The 27,646-nt window shown below is 36.4% G+C and overlaps 1 protein-coding gene across 4 annotated transcripts in view; it reads right to left on the bottom strand.

Annotated features, from left to right (window-relative positions):
* Pum2 (pumilio RNA binding family member 2) overlaps positions 1–27,646 on the bottom strand; it is a 78,200-nt gene that overhangs the window by 10,157 nt on the left and 40,397 nt on the right. For 2 of the 4 annotated variants that reach the window (XM_036170593.1, XM_036170596.1), the window contains 6 exons: positions 26,941–27,066; positions 24,292–24,434; positions 22,540–22,678; positions 18,748–18,891; positions 18,341–18,625; positions 13,867–14,103 (listed from right to left, as the gene is read on the bottom strand). In XM_036170593.1, the coding sequence (XP_036026486.1) occupies positions 13,867–14,103; positions 18,341–18,625; positions 18,748–18,891; positions 22,540–22,678; positions 24,292–24,434; positions 26,941–27,066 (1,074 nt within the window). The remainder of the gene's footprint in view (positions 1–13,866; positions 14,104–18,340; positions 18,626–18,747; positions 18,892–22,539; positions 22,679–24,291; positions 24,435–26,940; positions 27,067–27,646) is intronic. The other 2 variants (XM_036170594.1, XM_036170595.1) reach the window with 2 other exon arrangements.

Raw genomic sequence — 27,646 nt, 5'->3', positions numbered from 1 at the left:
AACTGATGTCTAACATACTTACTCAATCACAACCTGAATCTTAGGGGGAAAAAGATTTGATATTTTTAAAGTATATACACATATGTGGGTGCATGCACCCAGGTGGTGGTTCCCTTAGAGGACTAATGTCAAAGCCCCCTAGAACAGCAGTTCTCAACCTGTAGATTGAACCCCTTTGGGGGTCGCATATCAGATATCTACATTATGACTCAACAGTAGCAAAGAAAGTAATTTTATGGTTGGGGGGGGTCACAACATGAGTAACTAACTCTTAAGGGTCACAGTGTTAGGAAGGTTGAGAATCACTGCTCTATAGCTGTAATAATAGGTAGTCAGTTGTATGCCACTCAAAGCCAGAAGCGAATTTGGGTCCTCTGCAAAAGGATTATGTGCTAATTGCTGAACCATCTTTCTAGCTCATAGACATTTTATGTAACATATATAATGCCTAAAGTTTCTTTCTAGAACAATTCTATTTAAAGTGTGTATAATTTAGCCAAATTCTACTTCAGTTCTAATTATCTTTGTAGTCACAGCTGAAACTCTCAGTGTTATAAAGTTCAGTATTTCAAATTTTGTTCAGGTTTCATCACTACTGCCAACCCTTCTAGTTCTTGTTATCTGTTCATATAATTGCACGAATGACCGATTACAAGCACATTATTTAGTTATTTGACATTTCTTTGGGGGTGGAATGAGGTGCTTGTGTGGAGGTGAGACAACAGAAGTCAGTTCTCTCATTCCATCATGCGGATCCTGGGGTGCACCTTACTGACTAAGTCCTCCTATAGGCCTAGGCCTCTTTACTTTTGAGACAGGGTCACATGCATCCCTGCCTTGAGTCCCTTGAACTCCTTCTGATCCTCTTGCTGTCACTTCTGAAGATTACAGAAATACATTACCACACCTGGTTTATATGGTGATGAGAGCAAATCCTAAGCCTTTGTGTATGCCAGCCAAGCATTCTACCAAGTGTTCCTTACATAGCACAGGCAATTAGCATGACTTCTACAAAAACTATACTCATTAGCTACTTTTACACCCTCTAATTGTACATACATACACTCTTTTTACCACTGCTTACCTTTGCTGTTAGTGGGGTCTAAACTTACCCTTAATGCACTAATGAATGTCAACACGAAATTGCCATGGTGATTTTATGTGGCAATACCTATTTTATGTTACCACTACCTATCAGTAATGTCTCTGTAATAGACATTCCTTGATGCTATTCTATTTGCTCCCCAAAGCCAATTCTCGACATGACCTTTCTTTAGTTAATAATGCTAAATTGAGTTTGAAAAGATACTACTTTTTGGTGATAAAATAAATGTAGTAAAATTCTAACATTTAGACAATCTAAACGAATAATAATTTGAGATTAACAAATAAATAACTGCCCTGTTTCTCTATAAGACCCCCAACTATTCCAAAATTATTTTAGAACAAGCAAACAAATTGGTCACCCTTATTTGTGCTTCTGCTGCCACTGCGTTTGGGCCACCTGCTATGTGAGAGGGTGACAGATCCTATTCACGAGACCTCTCTTACTAGTTTGTTGTTGTTGTTGTTGTTTTTGAGCTGAAGACCAAACCCAGGGCCTTGCACTTGCTAGGCAAGCACTCTACCACTGAGCTAAATCCCCAACCCCTTCTCACTAGTTTTAAAACAACTGTCTATGAGTGGGTGTGTAGAACAAGCAGACCAGGACTCAGTACTGTCACTTCAGTCTAGAATCTGACAGCAAAGTGACATGCCACTTGACATTATCCTTCAATTTCATTCATGACAATTCCAATTTCTCTGAGAAGTCTAATGACTTCTTGTTTGCAGCAACCAAGCAAAACACATCTGGCTAGTTTGAATTACCATTCACCTCCCACTCAATCTGGAATAGCAATTCCTAATCTGTCTTGAGCCTATCCTTATCAACCCTATTCCTTGTTTTCTTTAAAACTCTGTGTGTTTTCTTCTTTCATCTTCTATGTATCCTAGAAACTCAAGTCTAGTTGCCAGGCTTGTTCCATGTTGAGTATCTTTACCTGCTGAGCCATCTCAGTGGACCTTATTTTTTCTCTAGTTGAGACAGTTTTAAGTTTAAAATCTCATTGCAGGTGGCTATGGGCCACCATGTGGTTGCTGGGAATTGAAATCAGAACCTCTAGAAGAGCAGTCAGTGCTCTTAACCACTGAGCCATCTCTCCAGCACCACGATTTCTAACAGTAGCAAAATTACAGTTATAAAGTAGCAATAAAAATAATTTTATGGTTTGAGGGTCAGCACAACATGAGAAACTGGATTAAAGGATTGCAGTGTTAAGAAGGTTGAGAACCACTGCTCTAAGAGATCCTTATGGAGACAGTCATGTATTGACTTGATGGTGGCAGACTGGAGTTCTGTATCTTCAAGCCACAGAAAAGAGAAAACTGGTATCATCTACCAGAAACTCAAAGAGGATAAGGAAAAAGCTACCTCCAGAACCTTCAGTGTATGACCAGATCTGCATTTGTTTTAGACTTCTAGTCTTCAGAAATAGAAAATTCATTCCTGTTCTCTGAGTCACCTAGGTGTTCATCCACTGACTAGAACACTGAGTACTAGCATGCTTAAACATAGACTACATGTACCTACCTTGGTGTGAAAGGCGGAAGGACAGTAAGACATAGGAATGTCACTTCAATTCATTGAAGATGCAATAACACAGGATTTCTCAGGTTAGTATGACTCAGATGTACTGTTTTTCACTCTTTCCTCATATTTAAAAACCTTGGCCAGGTAGTGGTAGCGCACGCCTGTAATCCCAGCACTCGGGAGGCAGAGGCAGGTGGATCTCTGTGAGTTCCAGGCTAGCCTGGGCTACAGAGTGAGTTCCAGGACAGGCTCCAAAGCTACAAAGAAACCCTGTTTCGAAAAACCAAACCAACCAAACAAAAAAAAAACCCTTGTATGTACATACACTAAAGTTCATATCTTTTTATGTTCCTCTGCACTGACAACATTGCTTTATGGTGTTTCACTGTAACGATGACATGTAACACAATGTCATCATTTGACACAAATGTCATTTTGTGTTAACATAAGCCTAAGAACCTAATAACTTAATCAAGAAAGTGTAACTACTAATTAGTTGTGCTGAATAAACAACTTAAGTTTTCAGAAATGCTCTGCTACATTTCAAAGAAAACATTTAATATCATTTGTAATATGTAAACTTAGAAAATTACTGACAGAGGCAGGCAGAACTTTGTGAGTTTGAGGCCAGCCTGGGCTACCGAGTGAGTTCCAGGAAAGGCGCAAAGTTACACAAAGAAACTCTGTCTCAAAAACAAACAACAACAACAACAAAACAAGAACAAAAAAAGAATGAAAATTACTGACACTATATAGGGTATAAACCATATAAAAATGTTCTAACTATTACCAATAATTATATATTTAAGCATAGATACATAAGCATTTTGTTGGAGAAAAAGACAATGACTATATGTTTAAATTTATTTAATTTTATTCCATGTGCACTGGTGTTTTGTCTGCGTGAGGGTGTTGGATCCCCAGAACTGTATTTACAGACAGTTGTGAGCTGTCAATGTGGGTCCTGGGAATTGAACCCAGGTCCTCTGGAGGAACAGCCAGTGCTTCTGAGCCATCTCTCAAACTACAAAGAATTTTTTTAATTTAATTTATTTTTTTAAAGATTTATTTATTTATTTATTTATTTATTTATTTATTTATTTATTTATTGTTATGTTATGTATACAGTATGTATGACTGCAGGCCAGAAGAGGGCACCAGATCTCACTACAGATGGTTGTGAGCCACCATGTGGGTGCTGGGAATTGAACTCAGGACCTCTGGAAGAGCAGTCGGTGCTCTTAACCTCTGAGCCATCTCTCCAGCCCCTTAATTTTATTTTAAGGACTACATATTTAGATACTGAAGTGATGATAGTAAGAAGTTTGATGCCATCTTGATAGGCTATTATTTAAAAGCACAATATAGCAAGTATGTCACATTAAATGTATAAGTTTGTGAGAATATGTAGAGACACTGGGTAACTGCAGAACAGAAGTTCTTTCACACAGAAGCTTCTGGTATTCTATTGTCTATGATTCTTTACTTAAACCCCCTATATTCAGACTATTTTAAACAGACCAGGTTTTAACATATGATTCACTTAGTATTCAGACTGGTGTATCATTTCCCTCAAAAACATACAGTTCCATCTCCATTATTCTATCAAAAGAGAATGATTGTCTGGTTTCAAAACTGCTTGGATTTCTTTCATGAAAACTACCTCCTTTCTAGATCAATGAGGACAAGAATACTCCGAAAACTCCTTTTCTCATCTCCATCCAAAAATCAGCAAGGTAAATTTCTACTAATTAATTGCCATGGACAAAAGGACAAAGGTTACTTCATCCTTTCTGGCTTCATTTGGCTTTTCTCTAATACTTTTTGCCATTGTGAAAAGACCACTGAGGTGTATCTATATTTCTTTTTAAATGAGTGTGTTTTCCTGCGTGTATGTATGTGTATCATATATACCCCGGTGCCCTCAGAGATGAGAAGGTATCTATCCCCTAGAACCAAAGTGACATATGACAGTGAGAAGGACACTGAGTACTGAATTTCAGTCCTCACCAAGCACACTTATGTGCTCTTAAGTGCTGAGCCATCTCTCCAGCAACTCAGCAGCCTTTCTTGATTGAAGTTATGAATTATATAGAAGCAAGGTTATTTCTCTTAAGCCATGACTGCTAGCAGTATCAAAATCTGTTCTTTAAGTTATAAATATAAATTGTACCATGAACACACACAAGCACATTTATTTTCTCCCTTGCTGTTATTAAGTGGTAAAGAACTCTACTAGAAAGTTATTGTGAAAGATGTACCAAACTTAGAAAAATCTTTTTTTGTTTAGTCTGAGACAGGGTTTCTCTGTGTATGTAGCTTTGGAGCCTGTCCTGGAACTTGCTCTGTAGACCAGGCTGGCCCGGAACTCAAGAGATCTGCCTGTTTCTTCCTCCCAAGTGCTGGGATTAAAGGCGCGCACCATCACTGCTAGAAAAATCTTTTAAAAATAAAAGCAAAAACCTCATTAACTATAAAAAAAAAATAAGTTTTTAATGGTACAATAGTTATATACATGCCCAATAAAAAAATGAAAACCTGAAATCCACAACTTGTTGAGAGTCAATCTGCTACCACAAACTGTTGCTCAGGTTGGTACTGAACTTACAAATCTTCCTGCCTCAGTCTTCAAAATGCTGGGATCACAGGAGTGTACCAGTCTGCTTAACTGAGTCTGCTAACTTTTTTTTTCTTTTTTCTTTTTGGTTTTTCGAGACAGAGTTTCTCTGTGTAGCTTTGGTGCCTGTCCTGGATCTCGCTGTGTAGACCAGGCTGGCCTCGAGATCCACCTGGCTCTGCTTCCAAGTGCTGGGATTTTTAAAGGAGTGTGCCACCACCGTCCAGCGTTGTTTGCAAACTCTTAAAGTTATAAAAAGGTCTGGGCTTTCTAACCTGTGATGTACTGGGAAAAATAAACCTAAAAACTCTAACCATAAACCTGCCAACAAAAAACTTAGTATGAACTACAAAGGAAAATTATTGTTTCTACTGCAGAGAATTACTACCTTCTTGTAGAACTAAATTATTTAATAAAATAATGTAAGAGCACCACAAACATACAAACTTGATGATAGAGAAGAGAGGTTGTGGTGTTTCTCAGCTAGAGTATATCACATCATCTTAGTAATTATGAGTAAAACTCGTTATTTACATTCTATTTACAGTATTTTTTTAAAAGACATAGACATTTATGCGTCGGCATTGGCCCACGCCTTTAATCCCAGCACTCGGGAGGCAGAGCCAGGCGGATCCCTGTGAGTTCTACGCCAGCCTGATCTACAGAGTGAGTTCCAGAGCAAGCCCCAAAACTACACAGAGAAACCTTGTCTCGAAAAAAAACAACAAAAAACAAAACAAAATATAAATAATGAAATAAAGTCTAAGATTCTAAAATTGTAAAATAAGATCCTTTTAATTTATTTGCATAGATATTAAAAAGAAATAAAAGAATCCTTTGAAATATCTGAATAAACCATATAGACATAATCAAAATTTCTGTTCTTGATTTTATGACTGAAAATTAATCATTTCATTTAAAAATGGTGTATGTCTATCTACTTGAGTGAGTGAAACAAAACTTAAAGCTCACTGCCCCTTTCAGACATGCAATTACTCCAGTCCAACTCAGTGATAAGATCACCTTTTTCATGCATTAGAGTAGCAACTACAGTCCTAATAGATGAAATGAGCACATCTATCTCTGGGTGCTCCATGCCAATGTCAGAAGTCTAGTCACTGCAACTGTGTAAGGTCTATCTAGCACTATGCAGTTCTTAAGTGTACTTCAAGACTGCCTCATGGATTCTTGATTACACTTTTCCAATGATTGTCAATTAAAAATATTTCTTTTAAAAACTTGAAAAAAAGTGAATGACACTAAATGAAGTCATTCGTGAGTACCTTTACAATGCTCTCAGGCTTTCGAACTACAGTATGAAAATGAAATGGGAAGACGGACAATGGGCAAATAATAAAATGACAGTAAACGATCAATTAAAGTCAGTGAAGCTGGAAAATCAAGTAAATAAATATGAGCAAAAGCTCTCATCTACAAAATATTCTAGCAGTGGGCATGAATTTTAAAACATAAAAATTTAGACTTAATTTTCTTTTAGACTTAATTTTCTATCTCCCATCCCATAAATCATCTCCTCCATTTAAAAATGGGATGGCACATACAGTTCAGTCAATGGAATATAGGGAAAAGGAAAAACTGCATGAAGGAGACAACAGCGACACAATTAAAGGATTATGTGTACACACAATGGATCCTTGAGTTAAAAATCAAGTGTGCCAATCGAGTCAAACTGTAACCACAAACTGCTTCTTTCTGCATGATACCTCTTTTCATATAGTAACTTCTGGGTATGTGTTATCAAAGTGCAGCCTCTGCAGCTGGGCACTTATTTGCAATCTCTTCACCTCATGAAGTCTAGGGCAACAGTGTTCCTCATGAGGTGGTATTGTGTTCCCCACAATATTGTGCACCCTAATAAATTTATCTGGGGTCAGAGAACAGACAGCCACTAGAACAAAGCCAAAAATGGTGGCTAGAAAATGGGTCAGAACAAGCCATAGCAGAAGTTGGGCGGTGGTGGCGCACGCCTTTAATCCCAGCACTTGGGAGGCACAGCTAGCCGCATCTCTGAGTTCAAGGCCACTTTAGAAACAGATAGGCATGGTGACACACGCCTTTAATCCCAGAAATCCAGTCTTCAATCCCAGGGAGTGGGGGCAGAAAGAGAAAGATATATAAGGCGTGAAAACCAGGCACCAGAGAGTTAAGCATTTGGCTGGTTAAGCTTTTAGGCTTCTAGCAGTAGTTCAGCTGAGATCCATTCTGGATGAGGATACATAAGCCTGCAGTCTGAGGAAACAAGACCAGCTGAGGAACTGGCATGGTGAGGAAGCTGTAGCTTGTTCTGCTTCTCTGATCTTCCAGCGTTCACCCCAATAACTGGCCTCAGATTTGATCTTATTAATTAGACCTGTTAAGATTCCTGCTACATCCTCATCTGAAATGCTCAGGACTTCAAGTAAGTATTTGTGTAGAATTCAATGCTGAGTATGCTCAGGCTGAAAACTTGAATGAAAATGTTCCAAGTAACAGGAGACGTTTGAGTGCTCAAAGATTCAAGTTTTAGACAAGAAGTCCAAATTGTACAAATTTAAACTTAGGCCTCAAGTGATCTAGTGCCAAAAGTGTATGATCAACCAAGTATTCTGTCTTAAATCTAGAATCATTTAAACTAAGTAAACTGGAGAAAACCCTCACAAACATTAGAACCACAAAGTTACAGATATGCTTAAAGGGTTCATGGCTAATTTTCACTGTCAATTTGACTGGATTTAGAATAAACAGGAAACAGACCTCAAGGCTCACCTGCGAGGGTGTTTCCACGGTGGTTTATCTGAGGAAAACCATCCCTGAATGTGGACCACACCATCCCACACCCACGGTTCCCAGAATGAATGAGCATTACTAGTCATGTCTCTATAAATCCTAACTCCATATACAATGTAACCAACCGTTACCTCACTATCCTGATGCACAACTTCCTGCTATAATGGACTGTACCCTCAAACCACAAGTCAAAATCAACTTGTTCCTTTACTGCTTCTGGTCGGTTATCTGGTTATAATTGTGAAAAAAATAACTAATAGTAAGCATAATGAACAAAATCATAAGAGTAAAAATTAAATCATTCTGTCTTAAAACCAGCACCACCAAAACCAGTAAAAATTTATCTGCAGCCAGGTATGGAAGCACACGCCTTTAATCCCAGCAATGAAGAAGGAAGAGACAGAATTCATCTCTGTGAATTCCAGGCCAGCTTGGTCTACACAGTCAGTGCCAGGCCAGCTAGAATCACACAGTGAGAATCCCGTTATAAAAACAAAACAAAATTTTATGCAGAAAGCCAATTATAAATTGTCCCATAAAACACAATTTTAGAATTTCTTTATTTAACCCTCAAGAATAACTAAACTGAGAAAGGAATTTAAGTCTGATAATGTTATACAATAAGCCTTCCTAAGGAAACAAAAATCCTAAGGATAATGTAAACATTACTTCTTGAAAGGCTAGTTAAAATACATTTAAAAAATCATTCCATTCCTCATGTAACAGCGTAATAGAAAAGGAGTAATATCAAAGGTCAGAACTGTATGCTGGCCTCAATTCTTTCAGTTATTAGTCTGAGTCTTCTGGGCTCATTTACTTTTTAATGTTTTCACTTTATACGGATAGCATTGAGCCAGTCTATGTTAACACTAAGAATGAAATGATGAACATGAAGGGGTATTAGGGAAAAATGACTAATGCTACTCAGTTAACACTTGAAAAAGTTCTTATTGGTTCTTTGCTTTTAACAATCACAGATAAAACACAAAAATGGGACATAGCCTAACAATCAACTTGCCATCTGTTCACTCTTATACATCCTCTCTAAGAGGAGCAGTTGAACAAATCTGTCAAAGTCAGAAATTTTAGCAAATACTACTACACAGGAAAAAAAAGGTCTTAGTAGTAATCCATTTTTAACACAAAATATTCTGATTAGGAGAAAAGATGAGTTCTAAAAATGTTTAATCCAGAATGAATGTACTCCTATTTACTTCCTTGACATTAATGAATCGTCACAATTCATAGCCATCTTTCAATCAACTAATTCCACTGAGTTCAAGGCTCATACTATACATCTTAATATTTTTTTTCCATGGGGGTAGAAGGCGCACATTTTTGAGAAGGCATTACGTCTACCAAAACCAAGGAAAGACACAAAATGGTGCTTTATACCTAAGAAGCCCCAAACTAATCTAAATATTAAGAACATAAGTATTGGGACAAATTAGAAACCATTAACATATTTTAAGTCTATTAAAGGGGAGATACAAGAAGGCAGGCAATACTTGACTAGCTCCAAAAAGAGTAAAATAACATTGTAAATACCCAGTGTTCCTCATGAAGAGTCGAGCACAAATGTTCCTTAACCTAGGCTATCACATTCCAATAAGCCCACTATAAGCTGACAAATTTACAATGCCCACAAAACCTAACCAACTAAGCAGCATAGCCTAGCCTATCTTACATTTGCCTACAACACTTAAATTACCATACAGTTGGACAAAATTAACAATCACAAAGTCTGTTTAATACTGACCAGTTCATATAACTAATTGACTACTAAAGTGAAAAACAAGAGTGCACGATGCCCTTGTATTATAATGCAAGGTGCGGAACATGCATCCTCAACTAAAATGCCCGTTTCACATAGGTGTGATTAAACAATTGCAAGTAAAAGACTGTTCACGTACACGTAACACCAGAAAATAACTCACTACTCAGTGCTGACCCTGAAGCAGAATTTTAACTAAACCTCAACAGGTATGTAGTTCATACCTAGAATGCTAGCACTTTCAAGGTAGAAAGATTACAAATTCAAGGCTAGTCTGGGCTTGTATAGTGAGTTTGAGGTTAGCCTGGCTATATATATAAAACAATATTCTCTTTTCCTCTCCTAAAAAGTAATGACACAGAATTTATCTGAGGGGGCCAAACATAGTATAACTTTTGGCTCAAAACTAGACATCAAGTAATTATTTTGAAAGTTAGAAAATAAAAGTATGACACATTATCCTAACTGCTATAAGAATGGCCTTTCAGAGTAACCCAGAAGTTATAAAGTAAATTCATCAATAGTGAATTTATAGTTACAACATTTTGTAACTTCTGAAGAAATATATATTTATTTTTTTGGTCAAGACAGGGTTTCTTTGTGTAACAGTCCTGGCTGTCCTCCAACTCACTGAGATCTACCCGCCTCTGCCTACCAAGTGCTAGGATTAAAGGCGTGTGATACCACCGCCCAGCAAATTTTTGTTTTGCTTTTGTCTGAATAAGTATTTTAGGCAATGGTCATAAAGTTGCTAAAACATTACATCAACTAGGCTAACAATTTCACAAAAACGAGACAATCTGATGTATCTTGCTAGTCCAACAGAACAGAAAGCACCCAGACCCATCTTGCCAAACAAGCCCACTTACTACCTAACCAAAGTTCTAGATAGAATTCCATTTACAGGAACACTGACAAGAAAACATATGTTTTCTGCCACCATAGGGAAGCAATCAGTAAACTCAAGAATGTGAGAAATTTCAACAGGACAATTTCTTAAAAATGAATGGAAACAAGAAAAAAACAACTCTAAATGAAAAGACAAACTTTAAAAAGGCTCTGTATTTGGACCATGACTCAAACGAAATAACTATAGAGATATTTCAGTCACCCAAGAAAATCAGTCAATAAGAAATTAAGTTATAACAATGTTGTTGCTACAGTACTTTAGGAAAAGTAAAGCCGATTTTATATTACATATTGGAAGGCTAAGACTATTTTTCATTCTTCTAAGTTCAATATATTACCAAAAAACTTACAAGTTCTAAATATAAGATTTTTATTTAAAAAAATTCAAAACTTAGGAACTAAAATAGGTGTCCAATAAAAGTGACTCTAGCAATTTTCATGATACATGCTGATTACATATTTACTCTTTGGAAAAAAATTTCTTTTAGAAACAGAGACTGTTGCTTTTTTGGCACTTTTTGTGGACTTTAAACAGCTAGCAGGACCAAAAGGAGAGCTGAGTTTTAAAGCTAATGTCTCATCAAGAACTTGGGATCCATTTAACAGGTGTATGTTTACTACTTCCACTCTCATCCAAGAAGAATCTATAATTAACTTCATCAATCCTGGTAAGGCAGGAGGATCTGCTCCTTCTCTTTGAAACAGAGGTCTTGCTAAGTGCCCTGGCTAACAACCTTAAATTTACTGCCATCCCTGCCTTAGTCTCCGCAGTAGTGGCGATATAAAGCATGTCCTCAGATAATCCTATAGGAGCTGAGAAAAAGGATTTATAAAAGCAAATATACAAATTCTACTTCCATAAAGTATTTTATGTATCAGCAATCTTGATATTGACTTACACAGAAATCTAATTCAATGATACAGAATTCAAAATCACTTTCTATATCACTGAGGTAGCAAAGGCAGAAAGATCATCATTAATTTGAGGTCAGCTTTGTTTATGCAGCAAATTCTGTCAGCCAGGCCCTAAGAGCAACAATGTGTTTCAATATAATTCTTTTTATGTCACAAAGCATAGAAGCTTTGCTTCATGATCCAATAGTAAGAAAGTATGGACTAGATTATTTTCATTTAAAGGATATAAAGAGCAAATTCATGTAATCTGAATTACTTTCAAGTCGGCCAGGGATAATCTTGTTAAAAATCACTGTCTGTCACATGACTAGAACTAGAAAATGGGGAGCTTGCAGAAGAAATGGGACCGGTAATTACTAACTGCCATCAGAAGTGAGCTTGAGTATCTGATTTCCAGTTGAAGGTCTGGGGACAACAACACTGGCTGTAACACAGGATGGTTGCTTAGATGTTAAGTATTTCCTGCAACTGACTACAATTCCTTCTCTAAGTAATTCAGCCAGATTTTTTTACTGTCTAAAAAGGAGAAACACACATCCAGATTGTAGTATAATTACAGACACCTAAAGTCATCACGTCTACTCACTTTTTTAGCAAGCTATATAGAATGAGTCCATTTATACAGGCTCTCAGTGAACAAACACAAGCAGTAACAACAGTTAAACAGAACCTAATCTGAAACTTACCTATGAAAAGATGACAGGACACAACAAATATAATTTTAACAAACACAAAACTATTGCTATACATCTCTTTTTATGGCTTTCTTTCTGTTTTGGTTTTGATTATTCAAGACAGGGTTTCTCTGGCTGCCCAAAACTTGGCTCTGTAGACCAGGCTGGCCTGAAACTCAGAGACCTGCCTCTGTCTGGGATTAAAGGTGTGCACCACCATGCCTGGCACTTTTATGGTTCTTGTGTTCCAAACGTTTGCACACGGTTCGAATGCATGTCTTATAGTGGAGAGTCTGGTAACAACAGAAGAAACCGAGCCGCTCTTGTGACAAAGACAGTTGATAATGGAGGCTGAGGCTATCTATACTCTAGACAAGTTTGCTACTGTAGTGCTGCAAGGCAGCCCTCAGGACTCTTTCTGAATAAACTAACTGGTACATATTCAACACATTCAAAAGAACAAATCTTCCAAAGAGCAAAATTTCAGAATTTGGGGTGTAGGATCAGAGTCTTTTAATAAAGAAACCTAGCTCACCATGTAATAACATAAATTAAAATGATGACCACTGCCAACAAATACCTTTTTTATTTGGACATTTAGTCTATCAAATGAACTTGAGGAAAAAGTTCTATATCCATATATTGCGGAGAGTAAACAAGAATTACTAATTTATATAGTCTGTTTATAATAATAATGTTACTTTAAGAAAATTCACAAGCTTTTTAAAATCTTTTCAAGCACATAAAGCCAACAACAGAATCCTTTAATTTCAGTTGTACTTTAAAATAAATTACCAAAATTTGAAGCCTAAATTTAATAGCTGATTTTTTTTGATGAGATAGGGATTCACTATACAGCCTGTAATGTCTAAAATATTTTTAAAAATCCCTCAAAAAAATACTATTCTCTGTATGGACAAATGCTTCCTAGGGAGGAATAAAGGGTAACCATCAATTTAATAATCTGGAGGTGAGGATAATTTTTAACTAGAGACAGAAATAAAAGTTCTAAATGTTTCACCTTTAGGAATACAACATGCTGAAAACATTTCTTTTTGTCCTTTAGCATATTCAAAAGAGAAGTCCATTAACTTCTCTGATGCACACACATTAACTGATATTTTCTGATATAACCTTTTGGTAAAATGGCCAACACTGCACTAAACTATTTATATACCATTATTATATAATTAGTGTTTTCTTACAGTGTGCAAAAACTTTTGATAGTAAAAATTTCTTTCACTATCATGTATAAATAGCTGACTTTTCAGATACTCTAAAACACACAAATCAAAAGCACAGACATGAAAAACACACCGCTGTATGTCATAAAAAGAACATAAGATACAAAAGAGGGTCTTTACCTTACTGTACTGTACATTAGACCCTCACTTTGAATTTCAGGAAAGTAGAACTTTTTCAAAAGGCTAGTATCTAAAAGCAAAAGCAATTTGGCATGTTTTATCCAACATTCAATATTTTACATATATTAAAACACACACACAAACACACATACATGTATACATACAAATAAAAAGGGTTTTGGGTTGTTTTTTACCTAAATGCAAACTGGATGAGGATCCATGTGATGAAAGTGATGGCGGTGGCGTAAGTGAATGTCCTGGAGTTTGGCTTGGCAGAGGCATGCCTATTGGACTTGGAGAGGAGGAAAATCCCAGACTATTGTAAAATGGTTGCCCTATGGGTGCTAGGCTGCTACTAGATCTTTTGTACAAGTCAGAGCTAGTAGATAGAGACTCTCTCCTTGTGGCACTACTACTTGCAGAACTGCCAACTGAAGAAGAAATAAAAAAAACCCTAATTACACACAGTGTTAACTGAATAAAACCTATCCCCAACTCTTGCTGGGCAATAATAGAAGTGATCACAATAATTATTTTTAGAAACATTATGGAGAAGATAATTACTGTGATAACTATATATACCAACTTAGTAATCATAGAAGGGTATAAATGCACCCAAATAAATAAATAAGCAAATCCTTAACAGAGCAGTTGTATGTTTCATTATTTCACACATATTTACCACCAACACATGATTACTGTGCTTTAATACCCTGGTATGATTTATAAACTCTAAATTGCAAAGTTATCTGTTTCAGGACATGGTAAAGATTAAATTCAAATAAGGTTTACTTTGGTATTATCCTAATGTCTGGAACCTGTTTCTTAAGATTTCAACTCAATGCCCCCAATCATATTAATATGGAATATTCATAAATTTCCCTCACCAGTCATATCTGATTTGAAATTCAGCTGTGTTCAAATGAAGCCCTTTAAGTCCATATTGGCCCGAATATTACTGGTTGGTTGTGAAATACAAGCAGAAGATAACTTTTCAGTATTGTTCATATAATTTGTTAAACAAAACTCCCGAACACTAAAGTTTCTCTTGGAAAATTAATGCCTGTCTTTATTATATCAAACCAAAGATAAGCTTTTCCTTCTTACCCCCAAGGACCCCGCATTTTTTTAAAGATTCTAGCACTGGCCTCCTGAGCTCCTTATTCAAGTTGTAAAGTCCCCCACCCCTGAGCTAGATAGGAATGCATGCGCAGAAGAACAATCCAAGAACTGGCTATAAAAGGAGCATGCGTGTGGATAGTCAAATCCTTTACTGAGAATGTAAAAGGGATGCCCCAAATTCCTATCTCTAAACTGGGTCAGAACATTTTTATTTTGAAGTATTAATCTCTTTTAACCAAAGACTTTTAATATAGTGAAGAATTTCATGTAATATTTCTTAATGTGACAAATAAAGTTTTATAAGGACAAGCTCTATATTCGGACCAATATGGCAATTTTCAAGGAATTGTAAAGTCTATTAAATCTTGGTTTTTATATCCCAAGTCATATATAAGGAGGTCATACATGGTACGTACTAAAGAAAACAATTTAGAGAACACAAATAAGCAAACCAAGTTGAGCTTATAACACAGAGAGGAACCCTGATTACCCTCGTTTTTTTTGGGTCAAAAATCAAATACCTACACAGAAAAAAAGGGGGGGGGGGGGGGGGGGAGTTATGACACTGCACCACGCAAGATAATGCAACATTTGACTTTTGTAATATCCAATGCAGTTTCTAAAACCCTGGCCATGACTTATGGAAAAGTTCACATTTTAAGACCTTACATGTGAGAATTAGAATCTGCAAGGAAGCTATATGCACTTTAATAGTAAATCTAAATTAAGCCTTAATATATAATAAATCTTTTTGTCTCGATGTTGGAAAAAATTGTCAATATATACTATTATCAAATATGAAATTTAAAAGGACACTGTCAAAGTGATTGCTTGAAACATTTATTACATGTTGTATTTATCTAACGTAACCATTTTAGTAATCAATTTATCTGATTAGGAAAAAGACACTAGCTCTCTCCTAAGAGCAGCAGCATTATCATTCCGTTGCCAAATAACCAAAAGACACTGGTTATGATACAAGCAATATATTCCTCCAAAAGGAAGTATTTTTAAAAAAATGTTTAAAAGAGTAATTTTTTTAAAAGTCAAATTACTTCAGAACATAAAGCACTTTAAATTTAGCTCTGTATGTAATTTTCCCGCAACATTGACAAACAAAATATACTTAAAATACTTAGAAGCTAGACAAATGCTGGAATCATTACTCATTCATCAACTATGCATGAAATATTACATCACAAACTTTCAACTAAAATATCACTCTAGAAATAACAGGTCATGGAAAGGATGATTTAACTGTTACATTACAGTGGCTACCACTCCCTGGACAACTGTATTATAAATTGAAGTACTTAATACTGTTCAACAATAAAACTATCATAATGGTAAGAAAAATCTATGTAAAAACAACTATGTATTTTAGATTCCACTGAAGTATGAAATCGTGTGACATGGTAGTAACAGATTTGTTTTAATAATACATATGTATAGCACTTGAATGGACTCTCACAGAATGTCAAAAAAAATGGTAAAGATGAAACTTGAGGCAGTTACAGGTGTCAAGTGTAAGGCCTCCTATTTTTAATTAATTTAAAATTTCACTTTTACATGGTGCGGGGAATTGAACCCAGGGCCTAATGCATGCTAGACAACTGTTCCAATGCTGAGCTATGTGCTAGTCTTACTGTTCCTAAAAGCAAGTAAAATGGCTATTTCCCGGACAAGGCATCAGAATAAAGTGAGAGGCATGAAGGTTAGTTCTGAGACCAGTGTCTTAAAATAAGGGGAAATTCCTCACTAAGACAAATGGGAATCTGAAAGAACTGAGTAGATGACTCAGGAATCTGCACTAGAGCATCAGTAACATGTATTAGAGAAAGGAATATGGAGTTTATCAAAGCTGTCCCCCTCTCCCACTCCCAAGGATAATAAGGGACGACATCTATAGTTTATAAACTATGTGTTGTGTCCAGGACATCTATTTTAAGCTGTATGTTCTCTCAGTTTTTCTTAGAGTGTTTAGGATTCTTTGGAGATAATATCTCAACTGGGTTAGAATCAAAGAATAAGTCTCACAGGAATGCGTCACTTGGACATTAAGATAATCAACTCCAAAGGAATGAAATAAGCAGAAAATTTAAAGGATTGGGCAGTAGAGTTGGTTCAGTGTCTAAGAGCACTGGCTGCTCTTCCAGAGGAAACCCAGCATCCATGTGGTGGCTCACAATCAACTCTAACTCCAGGCCCAGAGGTCCGACACCCTCTTCTGGCCTCTGAGGGCACTGCACACACGTGGTGCAAAGACATACATGCAGGCGCAACACCCATACACATAAAAGGAAAAAAACAAAACAAAAACAAACAAACAAAAAAAAACCAACCCAAGTGAATACAATCTCCAAGCCAGATTTGCTCAAGTTGTGCTCATTATTTAGAAAATTTTGTAGGCAAGTATGGCATTATATTTCTTTGGTACTTAAGGTGCCTTTTACTTCCCACAATTTTATAGTTGTTCTAGGTCATTTCTACTACAAAGATGAATAATATTAAAAGTTCAGAAGATATCAGAAAAATGGCAAGTACTGATAATTAGCACTGCATTAGTCTTGTCATTTTCTTTCTTTTCTGTGAGGGGAACAGGGCCTCACGTAGCTAGGTTGGTCTCAAGTTCACTATGTAACAAAATATGACCCTGAACTTCTGACATCTCTACCTCTCAAGTACTGAAATTATGAACCTGTATCACCACATCCACAGTATGCTGTGTTAGAGATCAAACCTAGGGTGTTGTGCATGCTAGACAAGCACTCTACACCAACTGAGCTACACCCAAAGACCCAGTGTTGTCATTTTCCACATCAGAAAAGACTATGAACTGTAAAAATAGATGGAAAATGAGTATTAAGGATTTTAGAGTTATTAAATATAAATGTTAAGGACTTTAGAGTATAAAAAAATTCCTTGAAGTCCAAATTCGTATTTGTGCCCTCTTGAAGGCCACCAATTATATCAACATAATTAGGGTAAGCTGTTCTTACCTATTGTGAAGGTGTTTTAAAATTATGATTTCTTAAGCTAAGTAGACACAATCTACTAGATTAACTACAATGAAAAAGGCTAAATTATTCATGTATATTGGTTGTTTCTTAAGGAATTGTTTAGAGTGTTTCAACAATTATTTAGATGTTATGGCAACTAGAGAAAATCATAATCAGCTACCCAACCTAGTAAGAATGCACCACTCAATAATGAGTATTTTTGTATTTAAGTTATCCATATTTTAGGTGGCAACATATCTGCCTTCTCCAACACCATGGAGAAATAAGGAAGAGCCAGTGATGAGCAAAATTTAGAGTATTAAATTCTTAAGCTGGGGGGGAGGGCAGGGGAGGATGGGCAGCTAAACTAAGCTAAACATTTGTAAATGCTTGAAAGATTGACAGGAATTCTGTGAAATTAAACTAAAAGCCCCACACTTTATTCCTATCCCTCATATACTATCTTATTACTGCTTGTCTTTATATTAAAAACTCAAATACCTCAGGTACACTTAGCAAAGTACACTTGTTTTTAAAACAAACTTACCTGATGAGCCAAATCCACTGAGGGCTGAGCCTATAGCAGCTCCCAAAGAGCTACCACTTCCAAAGCCAAGAGATGCACTTCCAGGTTGGCCAGGCCCGTGGGAAAATAAAGAGCTGCTCTGGGAGCTGTTAGTCAAAGAGCTGCTCCCATAAAATGAATTAGACTGCAGGTTAGAGCTTGGCTGCTGCTGCTGTGGCTGCTGTGGTGGCTGAGTGCCAATTGGCCGAAACAGACCATTTGTGTTGCCTGTAAGACTATTTGCAGTTCCCCCAGCTGCTGCTGCTGCTGCAAAATAAATTTCAGATACTTCTTAAAACTACCCAGAGAAGAATATTTAAATATACACATTTAATTAAAAAAAAAATTGAACTCCAGAAAAATATCATCTCTAAAAATGTTATACTCACCAGCCTGTGCTGCTGCTGAACTAATTAAGACAGGTGTTGGAGCCATTAACCGTACTGGAGCTCCAAGGCCAGTTCTTGCTCCAGGGCCAACCACTAAGGCACCAGTCTGATCATAATAGGCAGTTGGAGCTAGTACTTGATAGCCTAGATAACATCAAAATGAGGATTTGTTAATGAAAACACTTTACTGCAGAAAACATGGATATTTACTTTCCTCTGTACTTGTGTTCTGTCAACTGTTTCATACCATTACTACCAAACTTTTGAATGCTAACCACTGAAAAACACAGGTAAACATTCTCACAAGTAGTTTTATCAGCAATGTCTTTTACTTACACATTATGGACAGAGTTACTGACCTTAAAACAGAAGCTATAGACTACCAACAAATCAATATTAGAAAACTATCACCATATAGTCAGTTACAAAGAGAGTGGCTTGAAAGACACGGGTGAGTCTATAAAAAAGCTTATCATGTAAATTCTAGACCAAGTGCTTCATTATCAATATTCCCTTAGAATTTCACTTGCAAGCTTTAAGATCTTAAAATATGAGAGCTGGAAATATGGCTCAGGGGCTAAAAACACTCACTACTGTTGCAAAGAACATGGGTTCAGTTCCTAAAACCAACATGGCAGCTTATGAGCAATTTTAAGGGATCCAAAACATCCGTGTTGGAAAATCACTCATACATATAATAAAAATAAATATATTTTTAAAAGTTTTGTGAGTTCAGACACCAGCCTAGTCTAGGACAGCCATAGCTACATATAGAGAGAGACCCTGTCTCAACACCCGCCCCCCACCCATGAAAAAAAAACTAAGAAATATTCTTAAATATAATCTGAAAAGATACCTTAAAATCACTAAAAGTCTACTTGTGAAGATTCCATACAGGCATTAGTTTTATTGTAGCCTTGTGGATGGGGCAGGTAACATTTTCACATAACTCAAAAATACAGGAAAGTGAAATTCACCTCTAAGCAGCTTCTCCTAAGGGAATGCTTCCTCTGAACCAAAACACACAAAAATCACTCATGTGACCATTTTGTTAATCTGCCCAAGGACAGCACATAATAAGTACTGCTCTAGCAATGGAGAAATATTAACCATGATTAACAAGATAATTTGGGGCAAAAAGGTTTAATTCTCTCATAGAACTGAGACTGAGGAAGACTTGCCTTACACAGTAACAAGAGCCTGACAATTATCTGTGAAAAATTTATCAACAACCTTTCATGCACTTAGTTTTAAAAACACAGAACAAACAAAATTACACGAGCATAGAGTTCTGAACTGTATTTTATCTCAATCATGCAGAAACAAATAACTAAGAGGCTTCAAACAAAGACAAATTCAGTTCATGCTAATGAACTCTGCTGGGATAAACACTTTACCATTAAGACCAACACTTTCACATCTCAAGATGTAGATGTCAGCCAATAGTTCTCTCTGGCACACACAACGATGCTAAATTCAAGACTGAAAGAGTACTCCCACTGAAAAGCATTATGGTCCAGCTAGCAAGATGTCTCAGCAAGTAAATAAAGGTGCCAAGCCAATGACCTGAGCTCTATCTTGTAACTACAATTGGTGGAAGTTGTCTTCTGACCTCTACACACTTGTACTCACACCTCAATTAAATGAAGAAATTTTTAAAAAGATACCCCACTTGGGTACGGGGTTACAAATACTCTGTAGAAAAAAACATTAACTTATACTTAAATGATGTATGTAAAGTCCAATAGCAATTTACACAGTCATTTCCTGTAAGACTTGTCAATCTCTCAAAATTACCCATTCTTTTTTTGATCACCACTACTCCTGTCCAACTGGAAAAAAATTTTCCCCAGTTTTTCAAGACAGGGTTTCTCTGTGTAGACCTGTCCTGGATCTCTGGCCTCAAACTCAGAGATCCGCCTGGCTCTGCCTCCCAGGTGCTGGGAATTAAAGGCGTGCACCACAACCGCCCGGCTCATCTTTATAATTTTAAGCTTGCTATCTTTTAATAACCAATTTGCTACCACAGCCCTCCTCAAACTTTCCAAAAGGTTTAAAATGAAAACCAAAACATGTTCTGGAAATAAGGATGTTTCAAATTCTCCAAGGGCCACATGTTGCTTATCACCATAGGGTGTACTGTTGTTTCCTTGGGTCATGTTTTTCTTCCTCTATCTCATTCCGAACGTACTGTCCACACACTTATGCACCTGACCAATTATCAAGTAACTACCATTACATCAGGTAGGAGGAATGATTAAAAGAAACATCTTTGTTCCCAAGGAAATTCTTTTCTTCCACCAAGAGCAGAATAAACAGTAACTAGAAAAGAGACAGGAGAGAAGGCTCAGTAGCTGGAAGTACAAGCTGCTCTATTAGAAGAAGCAAGGTCAGATCTCAGAACCCAGGTTGGGGGACTCAGAGATGTTTGTTACTCTTGTTGCAAGGAGTTGCATACACAGGTAATAAAAATAATAATAGGCAACAAATAAAGCCTTTTAAAAAGTGAAAGAATATTCCCAAGAGTTTTAAGTACTGAAGAGAAAGAAACAAAAGACAGAATATATTAGTAGCACTAGCTAGTGACAAAGAGGTCAACGATTTTAAGGTATAGGTAAAAAAAATTTCTCGTGTCATATGACAAAAATGCCAAAGAAATCTAGAGGACAAGCCAAAAAGATTTCCATAAGATGTGTTCTCCCAACAGTGGAACAGAGAGTAAGCCTCTAATAACTCTGAAACCAGGTAAGGGAATGGAGAGTTAGCCAACCGAGCAAGTAGAGGACACAGATCCTAAGAGGCTACTGTAGGGACTTAAGACTTTACTCAGAAAAGAAGGAAACCACAGAGGATCAATCATGAGAAGAGGAATGGATCATCTGATTCTCTTTCATTCTAGACATCCTGTAAACAACAAGGTCTAAGGACAAAAATCTCTGTTAGGGCAGGAAAGAAGGAAAGATGAACTACTGGAGCCTGGATGAAAAGAAAAAAAAAGGTGACTGGATTCTTATATCTGTTGAGAATAGATGTGAACTATATGGGGGAAAAAAGGAGCTGTATTATTATATCTGTAATAGACCTACTATTTACAGCAAAGACGGACATAAAAATGCAAATTTATTCAGTCCACAATTCCCAGTTTATTAACATGAGATTCTACAGATTGCTCTTTCACTCTTAAAATGTGTACAGGTATTGGCTTGCATGCCTGCCTAGTGCCAGCAGATGCCAGCAAAGGATGTTGGACGTCCTAGAACTCAAATTACATGGTAGTGAAACACCATGAGTTCTGGGAGTCAAACCAGAGACCTTTAAAGGACAACCTGCTCTCTTAAACACCAAGCCATCTTCCCAGCTCCTCCTTACGGCTTTTTGTGAAAGATTAATTTCCCTGATATTGGATAACTACATGTGATACCATCAATTTTAGTTGTCAACTTGTCAATCTAGAATCAGCTGGGAGAAGGGCCTCTTAGAATGTGAGAGGTTATACTAATTGAGGTGAAAAAGACACCATGGTTCACATCACAATAAAAAAGAAAGTAGCTGTATTGAGAATTCTGATATACTCTTGTCATTCCCACTACTGGGTGTCACAAAACAAAAACATTTGATTTCAAGTATTAGTATCTGGATCTGAGTTTTAAATAATGTATTACCAAGTAGGCAAAGCTTCCAAGATTCTGAGTTCGTCACTCCTCACTTAACATTTTCAATCTTGAGCTCTGTCCCCCACCTCCACCAACCACTCAATCAAGCAAAAACCAACTCCCCAAACTACTTATATACCTGGCATGCCTGCAGCAAGACCCTGACCAAAAGCCAAAGTTGGATTTGCAGCTGCAGCTGCTGCAAGTGATTCTGCTTGCTGCCCTTGCTGGCCCTGACTGGGAGTAATAGGACGCTGACCTGCTCCAGCACGAAGAACCTAGAAAGGACAAATGACTCTCTTAAAGCAATAGAATAACAAATTCATCTCAGACAACCGTGTACATATCACAAGTGGATTTTAGATATTCGTTGAAGAATGAAATATAAATCCATCATGAAAATTTATGATTTTTATAAAAAAACAAACAAAGAAACCCACCACTACTAGTTCTTAACTATTAACTATCTATAAAGAAACATGGAGGTTCTACATCTTTGGGCAAAAGTCACTTCTAATATTTATAACTTACTAAGACATATATATATATATATATATATATATATATATATATATATATATTAAAGATCTGACTAAAGAGGAAATGGCTAAATCTTATTTATTACAATTATTTTCCAAGGCTGAAAACTGAGACATGATAAGTGTAAAGGAAGAAATTATGATTCATCTTTGAGATTGTAATGCCCATCTCAAAAAAACCCAAAAAACCACGCAAACAAAACAAAACCAGACCAAAACAACAATAAAAACCCTCTAAATTTTAGATTCCAGAGAACATTAGCTTATCTCAACATGAAATCTCAGTGTGAAAAATATAAAGCAACATAATCATGATGAAATTAATAATATATTTTACAAATATCCAAATAATTCAGGGCAGAGTGGAGTCAATCTAATTTCTCTCTCCCTCTCTCTCTCCCCCTTCTCCCCTCTCCTGCAACATATATCTGGCCAAAGATATAGGTTATAAGAAATTATTAAATGATATATGATATACAATGAATGAGCTAAATGATAGCTTCTATAGAGCATCTCTATCATTTAAAAAAATTAAAGAAAATGCATGGCAAAAACTAGCTACCATGCAAGCAACAAGGTATTTATTAAATTGCTTTTGTAGAAGTAAGAAATATGGAGTCAGAGTTTTCATATTTATCAATGTGTTTACATTGTGTTTACTATGATAATTTCTGAAAGGGCCTGAAATAAGATAATCTCTGGAGGCAGAGATAGGAGGATCTCTTTTAAGTCTGAGGCCTTCCATGGCTATATAGCAAGAACCTGTCAAAAACTCTAACAAAAACTTTGTTTGAAAATGTAGAGCATTTAAATTTGTCTTCTTTTACTAATCAAAATGGCATTATGTAACTACTTCAACATCGGAAGATATTAAAGGAGCAAGCTCTTTAATATGGACATCCATAATGTATATTTTGTTATTTCTCATTATTTATTCATGATGGGCTGGCCACAGATTCATGATCTTCATGCCTCAGCTTCCCAGTGATGGAGAGTAGAGACATTTATTTACTAGCAACTCTTTTTGGATTCTGTTTGTTTGTTTGGCTGTCCTGGAACTTGCTCTGTAGACCTGGGTGGCTTCGAACTCACACAGATCTGTCTGCCTCTGCCTCCTGAGTGATGGAACTAAAGGGGCCACTACTGTCCCGCAATAACAGTGATGAAATTAAATTTTAAAAATTTCTAGACATTTGAAGAAAGCAAAATAACGATGATCAGAATATAAAATCAGAAGTCAGTAAGTAGTTATGTATCAACTATATACTAAGTACCATGCTATCTACTGAGGGAACAGACACACTCAGAATATTTATAGACTTCTCGGGTTATTATTTCATGGAGAGGCCTACCTGCTGCTGTCCAGGCTGAGCTTGTGATGCTGCTTGCTGGTTGGCTGTGGTGTTTGCCGCAGCCGCAGCTTGTTGCTGAAATAAATTGGCTGGATAGACCCCCCATGGAACACCGTAATACTGAGGTGGAACCACTGCTGGACCTAAACCCCACATGCCCCACCAAAAGAAAAAAAAGTCACTAGATTTTATATACGAGATCAGTTATTATTAAATTATAAAAGGAGACAAGCCTAAGACTTAGGAGCTGACCATATCCTTATAATCTTTCTACTCACCCACACTTGCTACTCCACACGTTTTCTGATTCTATTAAGACATAATAGCAGCATTCTGGTATGGGCTTGTGGGGTTTTTTTGTTTGTTTGTTTGTTGTTGCTGTTAAATTGAACAGACTTAGTTTGTAGCCAACTGGTCTCAAACTCATAATGTCCTGCCTCAATTTTGCAAGTACTTATCTCCATACCCAGCTTAGTACTTTCTAATTGTCAAAGACTAGAACATTCATAACAGCAGTGGTCTTACTAAATGACTTGAAGCAAAACTCAAGGTTACCAATGAAACGACACACTTAAATATTCACATGTATTAACTACCAATGTATGCATCTAGTATAGACACATAAAATGGCACTACATTAGATACCATAAAACTGTAATGCTTCTTAAAGACAATTCATTAGTTGAAAAAGAGTATTTTTTTTTTTTGGTGATTTAAAAATTAGTAATTTTTACTTTGTAAAAAAAAACTAGTGAACAAGCTTACCAGAAACAATATTTGAACTGTAAACCTTTAAAGACATTTTTCCAATTTGAAACACAATTAGTCACCCTCCTTACAAGCAACTGAGAATCATATGAAAACAAACAAGATATCAGTATTGACGTGGTCAGGAAAATGAGACTGGTAGTCAGGACAAGAACTAGGATTCAAGGAAAGAAAATAAGGGTAAAGGAAACAAACTAGGTCTGGCAGTAGTGGTGCACACCTTTAACCCCAGCACTTGGGAGGCAGCAGCAGATCGGTCTCTGTGAGTTCAAGGCCAGCTTGGTCTACACAGTGAGTTCTAGTACAGCCAAGAATACACAGAGACCCTGTCTTGAAAAACCAAAAAAGAAGAAAGCAAACTAAGAAAATGTAAATGAACTGTTTCAGCTCTACTTGAAATTTGATGATATAGATTATATAGAACAAAAGATGAGTCCACCAAAAAGGTAATGAATGAGTCAATGTCCTGATTTGCAACAGACAACAACAAATGTCCTATTATGTCAAATCAAATTAGGACAATTAACTTGTTTACTTTAAAAAGCCAAACTCACCTACTTTAGAAGAAAATAAAGCTCAGCATAAAAGACCAAATTACTAAAATGAAAATCTCTTATAAAGGCAAAATATATTTCTAATAATAGTGATTTAAACACAACCTATAGTGAAGAATGTGAGAATATTACTTTTATCTGTTCCTTTACTTTTATATTATATTATGGCCATCTGAAAAATTGGTGAGCTGTATTTTCTGGCTTATATTACATTTCTACTGAACACTCACAGTGCTAAAAGACCTAAATTATCTGTGCAGCATGTACTAAATGATCTCTTGACGTTTCTGTCCCATAGGTAAATGTATACACACACACACACACACACACACACACACACACACACACACACACACACACACACATCTACTAACATTAACATACTAATATTCAGTTAAATGGCACCAGAAAACTGCACATCCTTATAGAATCACATGGTACAGATTTTTTTCAGTCTAGTCTCAACTAGACAGCAAATAAGAATTTGAAATTAGCTTTTTTTTCTCTAATTTTTTAAAGCAATGTCTTAAGTTTGAAAACTATCAATATCCACAAAAAGATGGACTGTTCAATAATAGTCCTGAGTACTAAGTGGTGACAATCACTGCATGAAAGAAGATTATCTCTGAAATGCAGAAGTACCAAGTCCACCAGCAGACTCATGCAAGTGAACCCAAGAATGACAACAACACATTCTTGCCTCTATAAATCAATATAAAGCATGCTTACAGACTGAACTCATTTCTGTATCTGTAGACAATTCAACCTAAAATCAAACTTCCCCCAATGACTTCACACAAGACCAGCAAACTGTTCTGTCAGTAAGACTGCACCTGACTAGCTAGTAAGTTTCTCTTAACTAAGTAAGCAATTAATGCAGCTTTGGCTAGAAGGAACAACATTCAGTAAATTGTCTTCCACACCCCCTGAACCCCAGTTTGCTTGTAATGCTTAAGAAACTTTCAGATATGCATTGTTTTCAAGAGTTTCACCTACTGCTAGATTACTATCTGAAAAATAATGTCACTTTGTTTTGGAGTATTGGGATCAGTTATTTAAATGAAGATGTATGGTCCACACATTAGGATTTCTAAGCTACAAACTACAAATATAAACCAACTATATACAGAGATGAAAGTTATTGCAGCCATGCTGCTGCTCTGTACTAGTATAGTTGAAAAACAAACTAACTCCCTGCAAATTTCAGTTTATTACTGACAATATAGTAGTTTCTCAGAGGAACGCCAACTTACTCAGACAAAAATAAAACTTACATCAAGGTTAAAACTAAATTCATAACAAGTAACAATGATGAACAACAAGTTACCTGCTAATGTTGCTGCTGCAGCCAATCCTGCTGCAGTATACGGGTCGGTCCCTGGAGGAGCAGCACTAATAATATATGGATTTGGCACAAATGCAGCTGGAGCAAGGCCTGCTGAGAATACACCAGCTATATTTAAAAGGGTGAGAAATAATAAATAAAATGTAAAGTGTTTCTTCACTAGGTAAAAACATTTCTATTCTGAATCTGGAGTGGGACCATGTATAAGGGTTCAATTTGTTACTGAATAACCCCATTTACAGAACAGGTAACACCAGCTGTTTTATAGGGCCGTTACAGATATTCAAACATGAAATGAAGTGATATTAAAGTATGAAATGATTGTATAGTGTCAGTTAATAAATACACAGTAGCCAGACAGTGGTGGCAGAGCAGGAAGATCTCTGATTTCAAAGCCAGCCTGGTCTATATAGTGAGTTCCAGGACCATCAGGGCTATACAGAGGAACCCTGCCTCAAATAAACAGTAAGTGTTTGAATCTAGATCTATTATTATTCAGTAGTTGTTTCTCAAACTTTTAGCACACTTGAGCTAGGAATTCAGTGAAGAATGACAGGAAAATAAGTAACTTACCAATGAAAATATAATCGAATGTGTTTTATTAGCACAGAGAAAAGTGGTATCTAACAAACTCTGTGAGAGGATGGTGAAATAAACAACTTACAGAGTAAAATTAAGTAGAGCTGGA

Source organism: Onychomys torridus, chromosome 21 (assembly GCF_903995425.1).
Source record: "Onychomys torridus chromosome 21, mOncTor1.1, whole genome shotgun sequence".
Taxonomy (NCBI): Eukaryota; Metazoa; Chordata; class Mammalia; order Rodentia; family Cricetidae; genus Onychomys; species Onychomys torridus.
Note: the sequence above shows the minus strand (reverse complement) of the source record. Positions and strands in the feature narration are given on the sequence as shown.